Source organism: Myotis myotis, unplaced genomic scaffold (genome assembly GCF_014108235.1).
Source record: "Myotis myotis isolate mMyoMyo1 unplaced genomic scaffold, mMyoMyo1.p scaffold_m19_p_10, whole genome shotgun sequence".
NCBI lineage: Eukaryota > Metazoa > Chordata > Mammalia > Chiroptera > Vespertilionidae > Myotis > Myotis myotis.
The window spans coordinates 37,310,977-37,335,397 of record NW_023416314.1 but is presented as its reverse complement, the minus strand read 5'-3'; the positions used below and the strand labels follow the sequence as shown (position 1 = coordinate 37,335,397).

The following is a 24,421-nucleotide window of genomic DNA, read 5'->3' as shown; positions in this document are numbered from 1 at the left end:
GATTCATTTTATACAATTACTGCTGACAATAGTGCCCTAGTTCCAGAATAGTTGCATCTAGAAATTTTAAATAAATATGGTTTGATTTGTCACTTCTTTTGATTTTATTTTCTTTTGTTTGATATGTAATTAGTGAGCTGAAGTTTTGTTTTTGGTAAGGCCTACCATTCTTTACTGCATGGCATATGTTCATCAAATAATTGGTAAACTTAGGATAATGATTTTGACAGGTAGGTATTACAAACTGCTTAGAGCTATGATTCCTCCCTCCTGTTTTCTTTGGGTAGGTAGAAGTATGCAAGAAAGTGAATATACCTTTTGAAATGGTTGTTGCCGAATCTTGAGAAAGAGTCAAGGTGGCCAGAGGTAGGCTACAAGTGGGCTGTAAGTAGGCTATCATGCATTGCAGTTTGCATGGGACAAGTCCTAGTTTATGTCTGTTCTAGCATTATTATTAATAGCATTCCCTTTCATTCTCAAAGGTATCCCAGTTTAGATAATAATTATATGACTCTCCTAATTATAAGGAAGGGGCTATGAAGCCATAATTCATAGTAGGGAAGCTTTTTGTTTTCAGTGCTGTTTTAATTATGTTCTTCTAGGAAATCACTTGAAAGATCATGATCATAATCTTTGAGACCTTCTACAAATCTAATACTCAGTTACCTTAAATCACTCTTACTGTCAGGCAGTATGTTATGCCCATGCTTATGCACTCTGATGCATCTAAGCAAAGCTGTTTATATTCCCTCGGTCATTCCTAGTCACTCTATTTCTCTCCCTGCCTTCCCATTATCCTTTCTGCAGTGCTTTGTTAGCACCTTTCTAATATAGATTCTTCATATTGTGCAAACACTTCATTATTTGTTAGTTTATACTATGTACTAAGCATTATGCTAGACCCTAGAAAGGCTGAGTAAAATATAGTAGTTCTTGCTCGTTAGGAGCTTAAACTCTAGAGTAGGGGATTAAAAAAAATTAAATGTACAACTTCAGTGTAAGAATTTTATTAGTAACAAAATGTTATTACTAATAAAAATACCAAATGCTAAAAGTTCATACTCCAGTGAGGAGCAGATGAGAAAGCCTCATTAAGAAGTAGCATTTGAAATGGTCTTTGAAAACTCATCAATTCAAAGTAAATAAAAAAGTCGATTTTAACAAATGAAAACTATGTCACTCATTTTATAAAATACATAAAGTATTTAGCTTATGCATTGGTTCTAAAAGGGGGACATGAATATATATATTCTATATAATAAAAGTGTAATATGCTAAGTGTCTGATCTATTGGTCGACCTCGACCAGTCGCTATGGCATGCACTGACCACCAGGGGGCAGACGCTCCGACCGGTAGGTTAGCTTGCTGCTGGGGTTTGGCCGATTGGGACTGGGCGAGAGGGCTGGACATGCCCTGGAGCCGTCCCACAGTCCCTCCCTGGCCGGCCAACCTCCTGTGGTCCCTCCCCAGCTGGCCAACCCCCATGGGCCCTGATGGGAACTGGGTGAGCTGGCCCCAGTCGGCCCCATCGCTGGCCAGGCCCAGGAGGTGGGGGGCAGGAATGGGACCCCACTTGTGCACAAATTTGTGCACTGGGTCTCTAGAGCAGTGATTCTCAACCTTCTGGCCCTTTAAATACAGTTCCTCATGTTGTGACCCAACCATAAAATTTTTTTCGTTGCTACTTCATAACTGTAATGTTGCTACTGTTATGAATCATAATGTAAATATCTGATATGCAGGATGGTCTTAGGTGACCCCTGTGAAAGGGTCGTTTGATCGCCAAAGGGGTCGCGACCCACAGGTTGAGAACCGCTGCTCTAGAGTGTGTGTGTGTGCGTGTGTGTGCGTGTGCGCGCGCATGCGCGCGCATCTGTATCTGAGATTATATATATACTAGTAGCCCTGCGCACAAATCCATGCGCAAGTAGCTCGCTGCTGCTTGCCTCAGCTGGCTGCCTGGCCCACTGCCGCTCATAGCTCTCTGCCGCTCATAGCTCACTGCCCCGCCCTCCTGCTGTTGGTCATTACATGTCACAGCATAACGACCATTTGCATATTACTTCCTTATTATATAGGATAATCTCAGATGATCTTTTAAAATTGTTCTTCTTTTCCTAAGGGAGCCCTAAATCAATCAGGACTTTCCAAACATGTCACTTCATTAGTGAGTCTTCAGTTGTCATTCTAAGAATGGTGCAAGAGTTTGGCTATTTCTAGATGTGACTGACTATAAGGTTTTCCTGCTCTGATCTATTATAATATAAGCATCATCATCTGTTTTTATTTATTTTCTTTCATTTTGTATTTTAAAAAATATTCTGTAATACAGACATACTTTATAGTTCAAGACTAAGCATATCTAATGTAATTGAATATGAAGCCAGTTTTTATAATCTGCATTTACCCTTCTTCCCATATCCTTGTATAGCTCTTTAGTACATAGTCACAAAGACAAGGTGTTGGGAATATATATGCTGTGATTTAAAGAGAAAGGGATAGCCCTAACTGGTTTGGCGCAGTGGATAGAGCGTTGGCCTGCAGACTGAAAGGTCCCGGGTTCGATTCTGGTCAAGGGCATGTACCTTGGTTGCGGGCACATCCCCAGTGGGAGGTGTGCAGGAGGCAGCTGATCAATGTTTCTCTCTCATCAATGTTTCTAACTCTCTCCCTCTCCTTCCTCTCTGTAAAAAATGAATTAAATATATTTTTAAAAAAATAAAAATAAAAAATAAAGAGAAAGGGATAAACGATTGAGCAGTCTAAAATTGTGCTGTTTTGAGTATTTGAGTGTTATAACTGCTAGGAATCTAAGCACTAGTTAGATGTCCATTTTTCTTTTATATTGCTTTTGTGGTTTTTAGCGCCACCTCCTCCCCACCCCGCAAGTAGCAACATTTTTTAATGTAATTTAAGATAGGAGAAAGTAGCAGGAAGAGTAAAAAGAACTCCTGTGTATACTCTTTATCTAGATTCACCACTAGTTTACATTTTGCCCTGTTAGCTTTGTTGTTGCTTCTCTAACTAAACCCCTCCACCCCGCCCCCCCCCCCCCATTTGAGAACAAGTTATAGATATCATGTCCTTTACCCCTAAATACTTACATTTGTAGGTTCATATTTCTTAAGGGTTAGTCTATTCATAACTAAAATGCAGTTACCAAAATCAAGAAATTTAAAGCTATGATTTTATAATCTATAATCCATTCAAATGTCATCAATTGTCTAATAATATTCTTTATACTTTTTTCTTCAGTCCACAATCTAATTCAAGACTGCATTGCATTTAGTTGCATTTAATTATCATGGCTCTTCATTTTCCTTTAACTTTAGTCGATCCTTCAGCCTTTCTTTGTGTTTCTTGATCTTGACATTTTTGAAGAGTATAGAGCAGTTACTTTGTAGAATATTCTTCTGTTGTTTTGTCTGATGTTTGCTCTTGATTAAATTCAGCAAGAATTCCACAGATATGATATTGTGTGCTTAGTTTTATCTCATTAGTAGGCACATGATGTTAGTTTGTCCCTATATTGATGTTAATTTAATGTTGATCAATTGGCTGAGGTGATATCTTCCCCATTTGTGAGGAGATACTTTGAAACTATATAAATATTATGTTCCTCGTTAAACATTTATCTTCTAGTTTTAGCATCCATTGATGATTTTCTAAAGTTCATTATTTGTATATTTGATAGTTGGCATTCTACTGTAAAAATAAATCAACCTACTTTTTATTTCAGATGTTTTTCTGATGATTTGTCTTACACAAGTCCTGGAAATAAGGATATTTCTTATGCCAGGGGAATTTTTTTATTCTACTTATAGTTTCTAACTTTTCCCATTATCTCCCACCCACCCCCAAGGAGGTGAGGAATAAATCAAAGTTAAGCAAAGCATACTTACTGCATAACTTTTCAGAGCTGTTATGTGCTAATATGAGGAGTGTAGTATATAATGTAAAATGCTCCCCAACTTTTTTGACCATGGGACCCTTTTTTTGTAGAACATCTTGAGAAATTAATGTTCTCTGGAACATTTTGGGTGATGCTGTCTAGACAATTAAATACTATGAAGGCCTTAGGCTTTATGACAATACTTCAGAGGGAAGGTACATGTTACATCATAAAAAGGATGTAGACATCTTGGGTTTAGTTTAGAAGAGATGGTTTAGTTGGGTAAGGCATCTGGGAATCATTTTATATGAGGAATGGTTAGTGAAGACAGACCATTTATCATGGAGAAGAGATGATGAAGATTGAGTTGGGTTGGGGGAGCATGGAGATATCATCAGTTATCTTGAGGAAGAGGAAAAAGAATAGGTCTGTGTAGATACATGGGTGGAAACTAGAACCATTGGGTAGAAGTAACAGAAAAACCTGCTTCCATTCCATTAAAGAAAATTTTCTAATTGTTATATTGTACAGAGTTCAGAAGGAAACTGTTTTAGAAAGTAGTGAGTTCTCTGGTGGTGGAGTTCCTGGACTGGCGGTGGTACTTTGTGAAGATTATAGCATACAATTGCTGAGAGCATTAAATGAACTTTTAAATCTTTTCTGGCTGACAGGTCTTATGATATTATGAAAATGTGATATAGGCATTTTATAGTAAAGACATAGAGACATTCTTTCATAGAGATGTCTGAGTCTGCCTTTGGATACAGTGTGTATCTCTAGTACAAAACATGTGGTAGTTATTTAATAAATACTTGCTAAGTAATTTGTCGGGAAAGATATCTGAGGGTTAGCAGGCCACCATCTTCAAGAGATATAGGGTCATTTAAAAAAATAGCCTTCCCAAAGAAAACAAAATCAACATATAATAGATCTGGAATTTTTAATTACCATTTAAAAACTGCATTCCTCCCCTACACCCTACACCCCTTCAAAAAAAAAAATAACAACAATACTGGGTAGAATATGTACAACACCAGGGATGCATAATTTCCATTAAACCTTCAAAAAATTCTACAAGATGGATGCACATCACATAATCAAATGGTACTATGAAATCAGATTCCTGGTACCTCAGTCATTACTTTCTGACCCCAGCATCAGACTTGATAGGCAGTAGATTTATCAGACTAAACATAAGCCAAAGGTAGAGAGGAAAATCACTCAAGAAATGGTTTTCATATCGAGGTTCACTCTCTCATTCTGTCATAGATGTTGGGATTGTTTTGGTAATACTTTGTGATGGTCAGCTACTCTTTTTGAGTATGGACAGAGAGTGAGCAATCTCCCCAGTCTCTATGGGATGATGTTATTTGTGATGATGTCCCTGATAGGTGTTCCCATGTGGAAATTTGTATTCCTTTTCTAGTCTCTACCATATCCCTCTACAAATGAAGTCCTTGTTTTCTTCTAGATAATCGATGTATATGGAGTGGAGTTGCCAAGTCATTCTTTGCCTATAAGTCCTCTCATCCAACCAAGGGGTACTTATATCATCAATGGAATTTTTTAAATTTGAGAACTTAGGTTATATAAAAAGAATAATTCCCTAATATAATTCTCTTAAGTTTAAGTTCTATATATCTACTTAGAATGAGTAAAGAAAAATGGTTATATGCTTCACATAGCATTTGGTATTCCGGGATAGTATCCTTTAATTTTGTAGATTTTGGAGGAAGTTTAATGGAAGTTATACATCCTTCATATACCTTATGTCCTACCCATTTGGGTGTGTGTGTGTGTGTGTGTGTGTATAACAACTTATTAATGTTAATTAAAAATTCCAGATTTATTGTAAACTGATTTTGTTTTCTTTGAGAAGACTATTAGTTTATTTTTATCTCTCTCTTTTTTTTAAGAGTTGTTTCCCCTGCCCCAACCTTTTGGGACGAATTTGTGGATTTCAAAAATATAATATTCATAGAAGGTCAAACTTATGTTGCATTTATTCTTGTTTGGGGAACTACATGAATTCTTTTTATTATTCTGTGATGCTTTCACTGACCATTCCAATTCAAAGCAGACTTTTTCTTTCTATGTATTCATCTTATTTGCCCTAATCATTTGGTTTTACCCCAAAATACAAAGCTATATTTATATCTTTATTTTATGTCTCTTTCATTATATAATCCAAACTTGGGAGTAGGGATCTTGCCTTTATATATCTTGCATAATTTTCTGTGTGGTGTTTTGGACAAAGGAGTTTAGGAACTTAACAGTAGTCTAGTCCAATCTGCTTATTCTGTAGATAGAAAACTCATAGTTTGTTGCTCGATTTGATGCACATTTAGTATTTACATGCATACCAGTATAGCATGAATATAATAAACCTTGAATTAGGGTGTAATTTCATTTGAAACTAACAAAAAGTCTTAGAATGGAGGACTTTCAGGCCACCACTACCACAACAATATTTCTATTGCCCTTCATAGTTTACAGAGCTCTTTTACATATATGATTTTGTTATATCCTCAGATCCTCAGAAATTCTTTGAGGTAGAGAGGTGATTTTATTGTTGCCATAATTAAATAATGATACTAAGACCCAAAGAACCAACTTGCTAATAATTGATAGAGCTGAGGCTGTAACCTAAGACTTTGAATTCCAAGTGTTGTATGTGTCCTATTATATCAGGTTGCTTCTAGATTATCTATCCAGTCCTGTTGTTAGTGGACAAGATTTCCTTTCAATAAATCAGTCATTCAATAAGTGTTGACTGAATGCTGGGGTTGTAATACAGAGCACATTTTCAGCTGCATTTGGGAAAATAAGACTCCTATAGCATTTGTTCTTACACAAATATATACCCACTTACACAAGTACTCACCTATTTATTATAACAGTTATCACATTGAATTGTAACTTGTCTTTTTTACATGTCTGTCTCCCCAACCAGATTGTGTGCTTCTTGAGAATCCTCTGATTATTCTGTGAGCTCCTTTGTATCCTCAATGCCAAATACAGACTCTGGCACATAGGTGCCTAGTTTGTTCAGTTAATGAATGAATAATTCTGTGAATACAGACATGAAAGACATTTGCCCTCTGGGGGCTTACAAGTCTTCTTGGGGAGATAAAGCATGAAGTTTACAATAAATACAAAGATTTTTAAAAAGCAAATTGTTTTTTTTTTTTTAAGAGAAACTTTGTTTATAGGGTTTGTTTTTTTTTAACTAATATAAAACAGATTCCCAGCCTGTAGTTCATGTAATTGCTTCCCGGCGTCAGGATTGGTCAGAACATGAGATTGCAATGGAGACTAGCCCCACCATAATTTATCAGGATGTATCCAGTGAATCACAATCAGCTACTTCAACAATCAAAGCTCTGTTAGAACTCCAACAGACAACAGGTATGAACTCACATGCTCAATTGAATGAAGCATGTTTTCTCTAGAGATGGGTTGTGCTAAACTACTACCACTGTTCTATTTTCTTTGTTATTTGAGCACATTTCCCCCCTCTGGACTTGTCTATAATCATTGGTGCAGTCTTCTTACTTATCAGTTCATTAAGATGTGCACAGGAGCACTGAAGGATAGATATAGTCAGTAGGAAGGTAGAAAAAAATGGCAGAGCTTTCTTCTCTGTCTACTGACTTAAGTGGACAATCCTGTTGCTCTTGTCACCAGAAAGGAGTAGGTCTGTTACTTCTAAGTGGAAAGATAGATACAGGACACCAGCTCTATTCAAAAATAGTAGGAGGCAGATTGAAGGGCCCGTCATCCTCCTTGATATTGGTGGGACAGTTTTATGTTCATAAAACACCATTAATGGCCCTTTCTAGCATTCTGATTTGTTTTAATTTTATCTTCATATTTCTTTATATAATTTACTTACTTGAACTTCCATGCAAAACTATCCTCACAAGATTCTGTCAGTATTTCTAGTTACTAAATATCTTCAACGAACTAGGCAAAACCTGTGTTATAAATACTGACCTCTCTATTATAATAGGTCAAAGATTGTCAGAGTATTTAAGGGACCTTAGCAATGATCTCATCCAACCCTTTCATTTTATGGATAAGTAAACTGAAACTAGAGAGGTTACCCAGTAGGTTAGTGGCAGAGTGAGATTCAATGTCTTGATTCCTAGTTCAATGTCCTCTCTACTTATAGAGCGACTTCTGTATTCTTTTGGCTTTGTTTTGCTTTCTTTGTTTAAATGATTATCTTGATTTTGTCACATTATATGCTTTGTGCGAAAAATCTAAATGATCATTCAGTGGACTTGATTTTTGGTTACTACTCTTTGTTGTGACATCCACTCTACACTACCCCAAGAATACTAGTATTTAATGTAAGTCTTTGGTTAACATTTTAAAATATTGATATTATTTTTAGCCTTAGTCATTTCCTCAGCTCCTTGTTTTTTACATACTCAGCCATTTTCATTAATGCCTTATAAGAAGGTAGAAACTGAATGAGTAGATTCTGTGGAAAAAGTGATAAGATAAAAAAATAAATCTGTCCACAGAAACCATTCCTGATTCTAGACTATTCCAGAAGACTTTTTTTTTTTTTTTTTTTTTTGCAGGAACACAGAAGCCATTTTTTCTAATGTTGAAAATTTTTATTTTTTAAAAGTCATTAAAAATACTATAATATTTCTTTAGAGATTACCTTAAAATTTTAATAGAACAAATTAAACTGATCACTGAGTTGTGTAATTCAGGGTAGATGTGCCTGAGTGGAAATCATGCTATGTACTGCTTATTCACCCTTTGTTTTCAGGTTGGTGAACTCAAGGATACCAGGGACTCCCTTGAAGAAGGGTAAAGAAAATGTTGGAAGGGAAATGTGTATAAGGGAAACAGAACCAGTTGTCTGGCCTAATGATATTAGGGGGGGGATTTTACTCTGATTGCATTTGAGTCCTTTTTGCTAGGCTTTTGGGTATGATTGCACAAGTTGTGGACTCTATACCCTTGCATAGCAGTCTGATTTTTCCTTTTCACATCATTGTCTCCTTAGTCACTGCCAGTGTGGCACCCCAGAGGTCTGGTTCGTTATTCCCATGGACAACTCTGGTTTGGGTACTTGTTTGTAATAAAAGTTAACTTTTCCCCTGACTTTTTTATGCAGTAAAGGAAAAATTGGAATCTAAACCAAGACAACATACTATTGACTTGAGTCAAATGGCAGTGCCTATTCAGATGACCCAGGAAAAAAGACATTCTCCGGAGAGTCCATCAATTGCTGTAGTAGAGTCAGAACTCGTTGCTGAATACATCACTACAGGTAGGTATCCTTTTAAAAAGTAGTATTAAGGTAGGAGAGCTACCTTTCTGCATTTCATAGGGTGGTTGTTTGGGGGAGAATATATTTTTTACATTTCCAGATCTTTTTCACTTTGTCCTTGGGATTACTCTTTTATGACTAGGGGTTGGGGAGAGGCGGGTAATAGGTTGCTACAGTTTGCAAGTAATATAAAACTGCAAGTTGGCCATAAATAATATCTGTGACTATAGGGTAACACTTTTAGAGAGAGGATAAATATTTTTTTATCTAGAGATAAACATTTTTTATGCATCCGAACTTTTTAATTTTGGAGGAGGGGGAGAGATGGATCAAGGGAGAAAGAAGGTAAAAAATCCAATCCTTTTCTAATGTAAAGGAAAAAAATGTGGAAATTTTTAAGTTATTATAAATACTTATGAGTTCTGGTGGAAAGTGAATTAGGTATTTGTTTAAAATACAGCCTGGAAGCAAAATACTAATGAGGTTTTTGGATGTTGTATATAGAGAATGGAGCAGGAAGGATAATAGATTCTTTCAGATGCTGGTGAAATCACACCTGGAATACTGCTTTCTGTTTTGGACACTTCATTACCTTGAGATTTGAAATAGTTCAGAGAGTAGTAATGTGCATAATTCAGGGTTAGGAGAGAGGACTTATGAGGCACTATGTAAAGAACACCTGTCTTAAGTATTCCTTAGCAGTGATTAAAAGAGAACATAAAGTTAAAAATATTTGAAGGATGTAAATACTGAAGCAGAAAGGGAATTCTTTGGCTTCATTTTAGAAGATATTAAGACTAATGGGTTAAAATTGCCAAATGGAAAATCCATTTAAAGATTATGGAAAGCCATCTAGCATTTACTTCAGAGATATTTAGCAGAAAGCTAAATAAAGCAGAGGGCAATATGTTAGGGAATCAGTATTGACCTCGGTATAGACTAGATTATCATAAATAGATGAAAAGACCCATGATTTCTTCCCATACTTATCCTTTTCAGAATGCAGTGATGAGGGGACAGAGGTTGCTTTTCCCCTTCTAGGTGAGTGGTGTGCATCCATTTGTTGTATAACCAAAGGTAAAAAGATGATTGTTTGGGGGAGAACCACTTCAATGTATACGCTCTACTCTGATCTGGTAGAGGAAAGGAAAGCTCCAATCAATGAAAGAAAGGAAGAGAGATTTTCTTTTTGCAGAATAGTGGGATTTTTTCTCAGAAATAAACAATTTGATATTGGGGGGGAAAAGAGTTCTTTAAAGAAATAAGTGAGTTTATGGTATTTATTTGGCCCAGTTAAGCTGTTTTCCAGTGTTCACCCTGTGGCCTCCTTCCAGATGTAGGCATACTAGTATGTACATACAGCAACAATAGAAAAATGCATTTTTGAGTATAGATAGAAAGTATTATAGAAATAAAGCTTGTTTATATTTCACTGGATAGTTTTAAAGTTCTGTACTTATAACACATAAATGGCATTTTTACATTGATTTCTGTAGTGATCATCTTACACTTGGATACCCCACTGATGACTTTTCTAAGTATGAAACCACTACTACTTGAAATTGCAGATCAAGATATATGAGCATTAGCCCTCGCCAGTTTGGCTCAGTGGATAGAGCGTCAGCCTGTGGACTGAAGGGTCCCAGGTTTGATTCCAGTCAAAGGCACACGCCCAGGTTGCGGGCTTGATCCCGGGTAGGGGGCTTTCAGGAGGCAGCTGATCAATGAGTCCCTCTCATCATTGATGTTTCTATCTCTCCCTCTCCTTTCCTCTCTGAAATAAATAAAAATATACATATATGAGCATTAGAATCATGGATTATGGAGTTTTCATATTCTCAAATTCTTAGCTTATTTTCTAGAATTCTTTACTCTGTTCCTGATTCAGAAAGTTGGTTTCTCAGTAAATATAAGCATTTTTAAAGCTGTGTAGAATAAGAAGCAGTGAATGTTTGTACTGTTTAAAATGTTGAAATTCAGGCTGGTAAAATATGATCGATTGGCATCAATATAGATAGTTTACTACATGGGATCTTTGTAGCAAAAAAAAAAGTGGGGTTATTTCAATGTATACTCTTATTTGGGTCAGATGAGCTAAGAGAAGATGTATTATTTTGTTAACTTTATATTTTAGTACTTAACAACTTAAGGAATGTTTTCAATCCATTACTTCATTTGGTCCCCTTCTAGGTAGAAACAAATTATTATTATCCCATTAAAAAACAAAAATCAAACAAACCAACAAAATCTCTTAAGTTTTAGAGGTTAAATAAAGTTTACATGACCTCTTCAAATTCCCATAGCTGGTTGGTGGCAGCGTGGGGCAGAATCCAGATGTGACTCTTACTGATGACACTCTCTGCAGTATCATCTTGATCTCTTACAGCTTTAGGAACTGTAAGGCTATCTAATCTAATAAAAGAGAAACATGCAAATTGACTGTACCTTTGCTATGTCCCAAGCCACACCCACCAGCCAATCAGAGCAAATTAACCCAATCAAGATGGTGGCCGCAGCCATGGAGCTGGAGCAAGCAGGAGGCTTGGTTGCCCCGGCGATGGAGGAAGCCAAGCTTCCCGCCTGCCCTGGCCAGCTGTGGCCTCCGCTAAAGGCAACAAAGTTTCAATTATAGAAGATAAATAAATCCCAGACACCTGCTTCCAGCCAGCCTCCACTGGGAGCTTGGGTAGCTGGGGGCCGTGGCCAGCCTGCAAACAGCCATCAGCCCCTCACCCAGGCTGGCCAGGCACCCCAGCGGGGACCCCCACCCTGAAGGGGCTGTGGCCAGCCTGCAAACAGCCATCAGCCACTCACCCAGACTGGCCAGGCACCCTAGCAGGACCCCTCACCCTGAAGGGGGTGTGGCCAGTCTGAAAACGGCCCTCAGCCCCTCACCCAGGCTGGCCAGGCACCCCAGTGGGACTCCCACCCTGATCCGGGACACCCTTCAGGGCAAACCAGCCAGCCCCCACCCATGCACCAGGCATATAATAAAAGGGTAATATGCAAATAGACCCTAACAGCAGAACAACTGGGAATGACTGGTCACTATGACACACACTGACCACCGGGGGGCAGACGCTCAATGCAGGAGCTGCCCCCTGGTGGTCAGTGTGCTCCCACAGGGGGAGCTCTGCTCAGCCACAAGCCAGGCTGATGGCTGCCAGCACAGCAGTGATGGCGGGAGCCTCTCCTGCCTCCTCAGCAGCGATAAGGATGTCCGACTGCAGCTTAGGCCTGGTCCCCGCTGGCAAGTGGACATCCTCTGAGGGCTCCTGGGCTGCTAGAGGGATGTCTGATTGCCAGCTTAGGCCCGATCCCCCAGGGAGTGGACATCCCCCAAGGGGTCCCAGACTGCAAGAGGGCACAGGCTGGGCTGAGGGACCCCCCCCTCCAGTGCACAAATTTTTGTGCACCGGGCCTCTAGTCTATATAATAAAAGCCTAAGTGACCACTGCAGCAGAACAACCAGAAAGACTGCTATGATGCGCATTGACCACCAGGGGGCAGACACTCAACACAGGAGCTGCCCCCTGGTCATCAGTGTGCTCCCCCAGGGGGAGCGTCACTCATCAGAAGCCAGGTTCACGGCTGGCGAGTGCAGCAGCAGTGGCGGGAGCCTCTCCCTCCTCCTCCGCAATGCTAAGGAGCAGCAAGCCAAGCGGTGGTGGGCAGTAAGGAGCGAAGGGTCCCGGACTGCGAGAGGGTGCAGGACAGGCTGAGGGGATCCCCCGCCCCCTGCACGATTTTCGTACACTGGGCCTTTAGTATAAGCATAAAGGAGTAGGTGCTTCTGGTTTTTGTTCCATTTGGATTTGGGGTCAAGAGATTAAATAAACTTGTATTGTCTTTCGATCCCTAAAGAAATTAATCTGGGATTCCATTACAGAAACTGGTTATTATTTTATTTAGTGGGATAAAGATCACTGGAGAAAGTGAGTACAACTCATAGGAGGGTGTGACTTTCTCAGAGTCACACAGTTCATAAATGGGCAGACTCTGGTCTTCTACCTCCTAGTTCACAGTATCACACTTTCTCTGTGAGGCAGTGTCACATATATTTGTTTAAAATGACTACTAGCTACATATGCTGTAGTGATTTCTGGAGAAATATCATCACCTCCTCTATTTTCAGTCAGCCATCGCTCCCAGCCCCAACAGCCCTCCCAGCCCCAGCGGACACTACTCCAGCATGTGGCTCAGTCACAGACTGCAACACAGACTTCAGTGGTGGTGAAGTCCATTCCAGCATCTTCCCCAGGAGCAATTACCCACATTATGCAGCAGGTTGTACCTCTTCTTTTTCTTCCTACCTTCTGTAACAGCATTTTGCCTGAAATGAGGTTCAGTTTCATCATCTCTTGTAAGAGGAGAAATAACTGAATCAGAGAGTGTTTGTGTACTTCTTTCATCTGTGAGGAGTGAATAGAGGAAATGAATTGAAAGTCTTAACAGAAAGTAACTAAGAAATAATATTCTTGGATTTTCTGTGAACTCTTACTATTTTGAAAGGGTGGGGCTATCTAGATGAATCTATGACATCAGAATTGGCCGCTGCTTCTGTGATTTTTATTGTTATGAAAGAATTTATCACTGAGGTAAGTTTCAAATGAAACCAAAGTTGGCTTGTTTCGGTTTTTGTTACTAAGGTTGTTTTGTTTTTTTCTTACTTGTTTTACTTTTTGCTTTTATAATGAGTCCTCATGGAAACATTATGAATAAGTAGGTAAATAAATATTTGACTTTTTAAAATTATTATATATGACCAATGAAGAAGGAAAAAACTCAACAGGGAGAATGAATTCATTAAAACAGAAAATCTGGTACCAAGGATAATGGGAGAAAGAAAAACATGTTGATAAGTTGATTTTTTTTGGTCAGATACTGTGCTTTGAGCTTTAAATGCACTAACTTGTTTAATTATATGATCCTGTAAGATGGGTATATTATCCCTCTTACAAATGAGGAAACTCATGCTCACAGAAGTTAAGTAACTTATCCTAGGTGGCAGAGCCAGGATTTAAACTCAAAGTAGCCTGACTTTATTATAAAGTGATATCATAGATATCACATATACATATTTACATAAATCACCATCTCTCCACTACCGGTAGCAGTTGACCCTAATAGTAGGCAAACTACCTGAAAGGCAATGAAGAAAATGTTGAAAAACCTGTATGTGTAAGTCTGTTAAGAGATGGGGGGAGGGTTTTAATTGAATCTTATAGAGGTACAGCATATGACAGGATGGATTGGTGTCACTGAGGGAAGTCAGATGGCCAGAGGTTTTGTTAGGTGTCTGGAGTCTGACCCTCTTCTGGCCAGTCCTGACATTGACCTTTCTCAAGACAGCCAGAGAGGTCAGACACGCTGGCCCAAATCATGTCACTCAAGATCGATGCTCCTCCCAACACTATTAGAACCAACACCAGACAGTCTCCCTTTCCACTGATAGAAGTGCTCTTGTCGTTGTCCGCCCCCCCCCCCCCCCACCGCCCCTTCTCTCCAGGGAGCCGGGTCTGGGAAGCTGTTGCCTAGTGGGCCTAGAATCTGAGCAAAGGGGTGAAGGAGGGCTAGTGCAGAGGGTTGTTTCCACAGACCTTTGTGAAGTCCGATAAACCATCTCCACTCTGAGCAGAGAGGCCCTCTGTGGGGACAGGGATGGGCATGTCCCTCAGACAACAATTCTTACCTTCTGGACCAGCAGTTGCCAACTTTTCAGACCTCACGGACCACCAGTGTTCTGCGGACCACCGGTTGGTGACCGCTGTTCTGGACAGTGTTGGGCATGCGCACGGCCAAAGTCGGCTTCTCTGAACCTTGGCTTTTCTCTGGACGCTTCATTGCTGGTTTGCTACGTCTTTGTATGGTTAGCATCTCTGATCACCGGTCTTGAGAGCTGTTTCTTTAGACAGGCAGCCTTTTCTTCTTTTTCTGTGTTGGGGTGTGCTTGCAGAGCAACCTTATTCTTCTTACCTATAAGTTCGGGCCCTCACACATTTCTTATAGAAGTGAGTAGACTAGTTTTGACAGTACTTAATGTCTGAGAGTTGAAATTACAGGAGTCTCAATGTAAAGCCCCCTTTAGATTTGGAAATCTTGAGGTTTTTGGTCTTTTTAGACTCTTCCCTCTGATAATTTTTGCATGAATCTCATAACCAAGTCTTTTCCAGTTTGAGGAAAATGTAGCATTATAGGTGTTTTTCTTATTTCATTCTTACTTTGTGCCTTTTTTACTTAGGCATTAAGCAGCCACACTGCTTTTACCAAACACAGCGAGGAACTTGGAACTGAGGAGGGCGAGGTTGAAGAGATGGACACTTTAGACCCTCAGACAGGTCTGTTTTATCGATCTGCCCTGACTCAGTCACAGTCCGCTAAACAGCAGAAACTTAGCCAGCCCCAGCTGGAACAGACTCAGCTGCAAGTGAAAACTCTGCAGTGCTTCCAGACTAAACAGAAGCAGACCATCCACCTGCAGGCAGACCAGCTCCAGCACAAACTCCCGCAAATGCCCCAGCTTTCCATCAGGCATCAAAAACTCACCCCTCTCCAGCAAGAACAAGCACAGCCCAAGCCAGATGTACAGCACACACAGCATCCTATCGTGGCCAAAGACAGGCAGCTTCCTACCTTAATGGCACAGCCCCCGCAAACTGTAGTACAGGTGCTTGCCGTGAAAACCACACAGCAGCTCCCTAAACTGCAGCAGGCTCCGAACCAACCAAAAATCTACGTGCAACCCCAAACCCCCCAGAGCCAAATGGCGCTCCCAGCCTCGTCAGAGAAACAGCCGGCAAGCCAGGTAACGGAATATTGATAGCATGCAAAGTTAAACTTCTCTGTTCACGGAAAAAATGAAACCATCACGACCCTATCCTGATTAGCAGTGCTTTCTCCTGGCAAGAGGAAACTCGAAAGCCTCATTATGCTGGTGTTAGTTTACCCATCAGAAGGTTGGCATTAGGGAAGAAATGCACATCATTAATATAGGAAGGGGGAAAAGCATAGCACTCAGAAGTTGATTTTCCAGGCATTTTTTAATGAAATCACTTCAGCATTGATCAACAGTGCATAGAAGCGATATCCCTAAATTATTTCAATATTCTTAGGTATAAAATATTTATTTCCATGCCTGTAAACTCTTATCTCTGTGGCAGTAATGCGAAGTAAACTAGTCTTTTAAGGCGCTTCATTGAACATCTTCCTTTGTAGTTTACATGATCACCATCTAGTTAATAAATTATCTCCTAGATTTATCTTCTAGATTGCAGAGAAATTATTTGTGGATAGTTGAAAGAAAAGCTATTTTCGGGAAAGTCATTGGCTATGGAATGATGTGTGTATGTGTAAATTATAAATACATAAATATATAGAATATGTTTGTGTAAATGTATTTTGAAGCAAAAGATTTTTTGAAACATTATTTTAAACAGCCGAAGATTATATAAAATAATTTGAGACAGGTTGAAGGTATACTGTGTGGGAATATGAATCCCCATGGAAAACAAGACTGCTGTGACTTTTTCCCCCCTTAATTTGTATGAACTTTGGCTGGCTGAACTTTTGACCCCTCTTTCCCTAGATTCCTTACAAGTAGCCCTCTTATTGAAACACCACGCTTCAAAATGTCTTCCTAGTATATACCGCACAAATGTTTCTTTTGCCATATTGTCTGGGGTGTTTGGTAGATTTTCAAAGAGATGTAGCTGTAACACACACAACCCCAATTTGTTTTCAGGTGGAGCAGCCAATTATAACCCAAGGATCCTCTGTTACAAAGATAACTTTTGAGGGGCGCCAGCCACCCACAGTTACAAAGATAACTGGTGGCAGTTCTGTGCCTAAGCTGACATCACCAGTTACAAGCATATCTCCCATTCAGACCTCTGAGAAGACAGCAGTGTCAGACATTTTGAAAATGTCTTTGATGGAAGCTCAGATTGATACAAATGTAGAGCATATGGTAGTGGATCCCCCAAAGAAGGCTCTTGCCACTAGTATGCTCCCTGGTGAAGCAGGATCATCATCCTCCACCCACGTGGTGGTGACAGGGATGGCAAATTGCACTCCCCAGCAACAGAAGTGTAGAGAGTCCTGTTCAAGTCCATCTGCTGCTGGCCCTCCCCTAACAACAAGGAAAATCGATGCAGCAGGAATGCCTACAACAGGCCAGTTCATGCATATTCAGAATGTAGGCCAACAGAAAGCTGAAGAGAGCCCAGCAGAAATTATCATCCAGGTAAGAATTGGAAAGAACATGAGAACTCTTGGGCATCTTTGGGCGGGGGGCGGCGGTTTGGTGGTTTTTGGGATGTCATAGGAAAAGTCAAACTGATATGGAGAAAAGGCAGATTACCTTGAGATGGTGATTGACAAATTTGGTTTAATACTTATTCAGATATACAATTTTATACTTATTTTTTGGAAGTGAATCCCAGAAAATTGATGGACATTGTCACACAGCACACCTTAGAGACAGTCATGGGTCCTGAGCCTATATGTCAGCTTGGTTTATGCAAGTCACACTTCCCAGTGTTAAATTCAATAGGTCACCCTTGAAGATTGGTAACTTCCTAGGGTCAATTTTGGGCTCCCTAATCTTTGCTCAAACTCTCCTGGGATATAATTGGATTGTACTTCTATTTCAAGTACATTTTAGGGATCCTTTCCTTGGAAAAACACAGTGTTTGAACTTGATCCAAATTTATGGTTTTTAGGATAATAAAAATTTAACTAGCCCTTGCCAGTTTGGCTCAGTGGACAGAGCATCGGCCTGCAAACTGAAGGGTCCTAGGTTCAATTCTGGTCAAGGGCATGTACCTTGGTTGCGGACACATCCCCAGTAGGGAATGTGCAGGAGGTAGCTGATCGATGTTTCTCTCTCATCGATGTTTCTACCTCTCTATCCCTCTCCCTTCCTCTCTGTAAAAAAATCAATAAAGATATATTTTAAAAAATTTAACTAACTGAAATGTCTGGAGAAACAAAATTTTCTCAGTAATTTAACTTTATATCTAACTTGGGATTAACCTCAAAGCTTTGCTTTTTATTTCAATCATTATAATTGAAAAATCTTATTATGGTTACTGTCCTGTCTTGGTAAGTACAAGCTAGTGAACAAAAATCTCACATTCTCTTCATTCTAAACTCATCTTTCATCATGCATAATAGATCAAGATTTAGTTCAGACTAGTCCTTAGAAGTTGTGTTTTATTCCCTTTCCCCTTGCAGAGTACCAGGCTGTTTGACAATTGTCATTTTTTGATAAACTGATACTTGTCTCAGAAGGTGTCAGAGCAACAATTTTAGTTAATTGAGAATTTTTAGATTTATGAAATGTGAATAGTCTAGGATTTACCATAGATTCACACTTGGCAGTTCCTGTGGTAAAGTTCCTTTTCCATGATGCCAAGCTCTGAGAGAATGCAAATTAACCAATATTAATCCAAATCCTCCTATATAATAAAAGGCTAATATGCAAATCGACCAAATGGTGAAACTACCAGTCGCTATGATGCGCACTGACCACCAGGGGTCAGACGCTCAACACAGAAGCTGCCCCCTAGTGGTCAGTGCACTCCCACAGGCAGAGCACTGCTCAGCCAGAAGCCAGGCTCATGGCTCACGAGCACAGCGGCAGTGGTGGGAGCCTCTCCCACCTCCGCGGCAACGCTAAGGATATCCAACTGATGGCTTAGGCCCGCACCCCCGGGGAGCAGGCCTAAGCCATCAGTCGGACATCCCCCGAGGGCTCCCAGACTGTGAGAGGGTGTAGGACGGGCTAAAGGCCCCCCCCCCCCCAGTGCATGAATTTCGTGCACCAGGCCTCTAGTACAATATAATTAAGTATGGGGGAAATGCTTAAAGGCAAATAGAACTGGCCATTGAATTATTTAAATAATTTGTTTCTCCCCCTATTAAAAACAAATGTTAGTGAATTAAATAATCTTTGACAAAGGGATTTGTTGTTTTCCTCTGAAGAGGTGTCGTAAAAAATGAATGGTTTCCAGGCTTTGCCATTCACTGTGTGACTTTGGGCAAGGCTACTTACTTAACCTCACTGTACCTTAGTCTATTCATCAGTAAAGCAGGAATAAGGTGTGCCTACTTTACATGATTGATGTAAGGATTACATAAAATTGCGATGAAGCACCTGGCACAGTACCTGGCTCAAAGTGATTGCCCAATAAATTGTAGCTAATACTATTTTTACTAAAATTTACTTTGGCTCCTGGGGGGTTAAATTGGTATACTCACTAAATTGAAAATAATTTTGGATAGCTTAATTGGAAATTATTTTCTGCACTTTCTGAACAGGGATGAAAATGCAATATATTGCGTGTATCAGGATAATAGCTGTTTAATAGTTTCTCTTAAGAATACTCAGCTAACTTTTAGCATGTACCATGTGCTAGATTGCTATGTTAAAGGGACGAGCAGCATAGTGATTAAGAATCAAGCTTTTGGAGTCAGAAATACCTAGATTTGAATCTCACCTGTACTCCTTATCAGCATTTTGGTTTTGAGCAACAAAGTTAATCTCTGTACCTCAGTTTTATCATCTATAAAATGGAAACAATGACATTTGCCTCACAGTGTTGTTTTGGGGATTAGGTCAGAAGATGTATATAAAGCAACTGGTCAAGTGTCTGAGAGATTCAATAAAAATAGCTCATGTTATTATAATTATCATTAATACATTGCTAGAACATTTTCAGATCTTATTAGTTATACTTAGCTTTGACCTGAAGTACATACTGATTTTGCTGATTCAGAAAAATACCTATGGGGATGAGTGAAGGAAGTCTGCAGAAGTGCTTTGATAGTAAATGCTTTGAATAAAAAGCATGATTCTTTGTAGACAGAGGTAATGTATAGTTCGTTTACTCATTCGTTCATTCGTTTGTTCATTCATTCCACATGTATTATTTAACTCTATGTTCCAGGCACTGTGCTAGGTGCTGAGATTAGAGTAGTAAACAAGATAGACTATATCTACTCTCCTGAAAGAGTCTATATATATGGAATTCGTAGAATTTTAAAACTGTGAGGATTTTTAGAATATATCTTCTTCAACTATCTTATTTTACACAAAAGCAAACTAAAGCTCAAGGAAGTGAAGTGACTTTTTCAGAGGTCCATAGTTAGAGCCAAAGCTGAACAAAAATCCTGGTTTCCTGACTCTGAGACTTTTTCACAAGGATTAGCTATGTGAGAGGGGATGGGGAGAAGGACGGGGCAGACAAACAAAAAATCTGACTACATACACATTTAAAATGTGCTTAATGATCAAATGAAAATGTCCTTCAAAGTCTGTCTCTTGAATAGGCACAACTTTCACCTCCCTTGTTAGAAGAGGAACCATCAAGGAGTAGAAAGATTACTTTGAGTTTAATAGGATGTGGCTTTGAATCCTGACATTAACCCTGACCAACTGTGTGACTCTGATTAAGTCACTGACCCTCTTAGTTTCCTCATTTGTAAAATGGGAATAGTGTTTTCCTTTAGTGTTATTATGGGGATTTAGTAGAATCATGTGAAAGTACCTAGCACAGTGTCTAGTGTGTAGTAATTGTCTAATGTCAGATTCCTTTTTCCTTCTTTAGAGTTGTTGGAGAATCTTTCTGTTACCTTTTCTTACCATAAAGCTTCTCTCCTGTGTCTTCTCTTCCAGGCCATTCCCCAGTATGCTATTCCCTGTCACTCCAGCTCCAATGTGGTAGTAGAGCCCAGCGGGCTCCTTGAGCTAAACAACTTCACCAGTCAGCAGTTGGATGACGACGAAACAGCAATGGAGCAGGACATAGACAGTAGCACAGAGGATGGAACTGAGCCCAGTCCCTCTCAGAGTTCTGCTGAACGATCCTAGTGTTTTGGACGCAGGAGTGCACTTTAAAACCTACTTGGTTACCAAGTGTCCAGGGAAGCCCTTGTATTTTGATGTGTAAAGAGAGCACTTTGCCCATGCTTAGACTGTACATCCTGCAGCAGCAGTGTTTCAACAAGAATTGCTGCAGGAGAAGCATTTTAAAGCAAAATAAAACAGGGAATGTACTTTTAAAAAAGTGAAAAGAAAGAAAAAAGGAAAAAAAAGAAAAAGAAAAAAAGATGCACATCTACAGGGCAGGAGACCTGATATTCTTCCTCTGTTGGACCGTGGCTGATGGAAAAGTTTGCCTTGCAGTAGAAAGAGACTTTTTCTGTGAATGTTCCTCAGCTGGTTTTTACTGAGCAAAACACCATCAAAAAAGGAGAATGTGAATAGTTTGTACTTTGAAACAGTGTGTCAGGAACAGTTTTTTCCCCTTTAATCTTGTATATTTTTGCAAATCCCTGGAAGGGTTGAATTAACCAATTCAACATTTTACATTTGCTCAGATCATAGTTTTTAAAATAACTAGAAAAATACTGGCATTAAAGAGTCCTTGTTGGATGATGAAAAATCAGATCCCTAACCAGTGGGAAGTGCTTTTTTTGGTGGTTTGTACATTCTCACCAATTGTATGCTAATTTATTGTGTTGTTGTTCCTTTGTGCTCCAGGCCAGCACACTTGCCTTCTATTTATTTAAATGTAAACATTTTAAAGCAGACTATATTCCTTCTGACAAATTTCCTGTAAACCAGGATTGCCTACATTTCCACCTCCCCCCCTCCCCACTTTAAGAAAACTTATAAGAAAATGTTTCATTGTGAAGCAGAGGAAAAAGAAACATTTTCTGACCCAAAGGAAATGTTCAGTTATGTTCAGGAAAACAAATTATTCGTATGTTGCTATCTTTACATTGAAATTGCACATTCATGTTGGACTGAGACTTTGAAAAATCTTTTACATACTTTTGTTTAACCCCCTTTGAAATGTATAAAAGGTTCATTTACAGTTCTAAATGTAATGTTTTTAAGCATTCTACCTTTTTAGGACATAGTTTGTTTAAGCAATATGTTTGGGTCTGTGACCACTGTCACAAGTAGAGTGAGGGGTAAGAGGGTGGGAGGATAAGGCAGTTTTGACAAGTTGTGGCAAAGGAAATTATACTTTTCATTTTTAAAAAATGTAAATAGAAATGTTTTTAACGGTTTTATATAGATTTCACTATAAGTGTTTTAAGACTGACAGATGTTGAACTGTATATACATATATCAGCATAACTGCCCAATTTTTGGTGCTGAAGTACTGTAAGTAGAATTCATCAACAGTCTCCTAATTTTTGCATCTATATCTGGAAAGAAAAACTGTGATACTATAGTTAATAAATTCCCAATAGAGTGACATGATTTAAACACAAGCATTCATAAGATGCACTGATCTTTGGTAGTTGTCATTATTTCTGTTAAGTGATGATGACCTACCGATAGATGGAGCTGTTGGATGTTATTTTATTGTACAAATTCATGTTTAAAAGACTTTGTGACTGTTTATAGTTAAGTAATTTTTTTAACCTCTCGGGTTATAGACTTCTTTGAAAATCTGATTACACTATGAACTCTCTCACCAAAAAGATACACATGCCAATATACATGTTAGATTTTGCATATAATTTTAGGGGTTTATAGGCCCCTCATTATATCCTGTATTCCAGGTTAAGCCCTCTCTTATGGTCACTTCATTACTTGCAGGTGTAAGTTTTTATAAAATAAAATATCTTTTAAATATTTGTGGATCAGGTAACAAGAGCAAACTTGAATAAAATTATTGCGTTCTTCTATATATATTCTGGCAGCATAGCATACCTATCTCCCTTTGAGAATTTAACCTTAATGTGTTTCAGCAACTGGAATGGCAAATGAAACTTCCATAGTCTACATTTTTTAAAAATTAGTGCACAATTAACAAATTCTCAAATAAGAGTTTTAAAATTGTTTTATCTTAAAGGTGTTAATTTCAAGGGCAACATGAATTCTTTTATTCAAAAAAATATCAATTAAGCATCTAATGTGTGCCAGGTACTATTCTAAGCCACCAGGGATACTATACTGAATAAACAGAAAATTCTACCCTCATGGAGTTTACGAACAGGACTTCCTGCTGATGAAGTGAATGTGAGTGCTAAAGGAAGGAGGAGACAAGAAATAGGTTTCTTGATTAAGTGGATGGTGACACTATATGTGGATCTGCAGGCGTTCTTTCATTTTTATTTTTTAAAATATATTTTTATTGATTTCAGAGAGGAAGGGAGAGGGAAAGAGAAATATCAATGAGAATCATTGATCGGCTGCCTCCTGCACACCCCCTGCTGGAGACTGAGCCCGGAACTAAGTGCTGTGATGGAGAAATTTGCAGTGCCATGATAGAAATGGGAGATTGGAGAGTTTCCCTCCGGATGGAATGCCTAACCTGTGATCTGAAGGAAGAGGTTTTAACTAGGCAAAGTGGGGGCGGGGGGAGACACTTGTCCAGGCATATGGACAGCAGGTACAAAAGCCCTGTGGTGGGAGGAGAACTTTGAATAAGCTAGTGTGGCAGCAGCATGGAGAGTAAACCAGTGTGGTGGGAGCAGAAAGTACAGGCTGAATTATATGGATCCTGTGGGTTATGATAAAGGGTTGGGTCTTTATTCTAAGAACAATGAGACATCATTGAAAAGTTTTCAGGCAGTGGAGTTTGCAAAATGAATTACCAAAGTTACAAATTGTTTGGAGTTCCGTTGGTTTGTTTGACATATCTTGTTGATGCCAGCCTCAACTCCTTTTGTCCTTTTCTCAAACATCTTCAGTGGTTTCCCCAATACTGTACGATGAATCAGACATACCAGGGCCTCAGCCAAAGCTTCAACCTTTGTTTCTAGATTCAAAACCATTTCACGTCCCTGATCTATTGCCTGTCTCCTTCACCACACACACATTTTATTGCTCTGCATTTAAAAGTCTCATTCCTCAAAGCCCAGCTTGAATTTCCCCTCCTCCAAGATTTCCCAGGTCTCTTCAATGAGGACATCCCACCCACTGCTGGGTTCCTCTAGCATTTGGGGATAAACGTATTTACTTAGCACTCACCATTAATAACCTACTGCAAATTATTTGCATTGCGTAACGGTGCTCTGTGTAGGCAAGGATTCACTTTTTAAGTCACCCAATTTCTTGTATAACTAGAGGCCCAGTGCACGGATTCGTGCACTGATGGGATCCCTTGGCCTGGCCTGCACCCTCTCACAGTCTGGGACTCCTCAGGGGATGTTGGACTGCCAGCTTTGACCGGATCCCCACAGGACAGGCCAAAGGACCCCAGCAGTG

General features: G+C 39.3%; 1 protein-coding gene and 1 long non-coding RNA gene across 10 annotated transcripts in view; both read left to right on the top strand.

The window, feature by feature from the left end:
* EMSY (EMSY transcriptional repressor, BRCA2 interacting) overlaps positions 1 to 22,843 on the top strand; it is an 85,024-nt gene extending 62,181 nt beyond the window's left edge. For 5 of the 9 annotated variants that reach the window (XM_036324910.1, XM_036324907.1, XM_036324909.1 and 2 more), the window contains 7 exons: positions 7,137 to 7,301; positions 9,034 to 9,189; positions 10,189 to 10,230; positions 13,325 to 13,476; positions 15,431 to 15,994; positions 16,931 to 17,431; positions 20,867 to 22,843. In XM_036324910.1, the coding sequence (XP_036180803.1) occupies positions 7,137 to 7,301; positions 9,034 to 9,189; positions 10,189 to 10,230; positions 13,325 to 13,476; positions 15,431 to 15,994; positions 16,931 to 17,431; positions 20,867 to 21,061 (1,775 nt within the window). In that variant the 3' untranslated portion in view covers positions 21,062 to 22,843. The remainder of the gene's footprint in view (positions 1 to 7,136; positions 7,302 to 9,033; positions 9,190 to 10,188; positions 10,231 to 13,324; positions 13,477 to 15,430; positions 15,995 to 16,930; positions 17,432 to 20,866) is intronic. The other 4 variants (XM_036324913.1, XM_036324908.1, XM_036324912.1 and 1 more) reach the window with 3 other exon arrangements.
* On the top strand, positions 20 to 7,125 carry LOC118664616. Its single transcript, XR_004970372.1, has 3 exons — positions 20 to 366; positions 5,365 to 5,434; positions 5,810 to 7,125. It is a non-coding gene; the product is annotated as an uncharacterized LOC118664616 (long non-coding RNA).
* Positions 22,844 to 24,421: the final 1,578 nt, after the last annotated feature.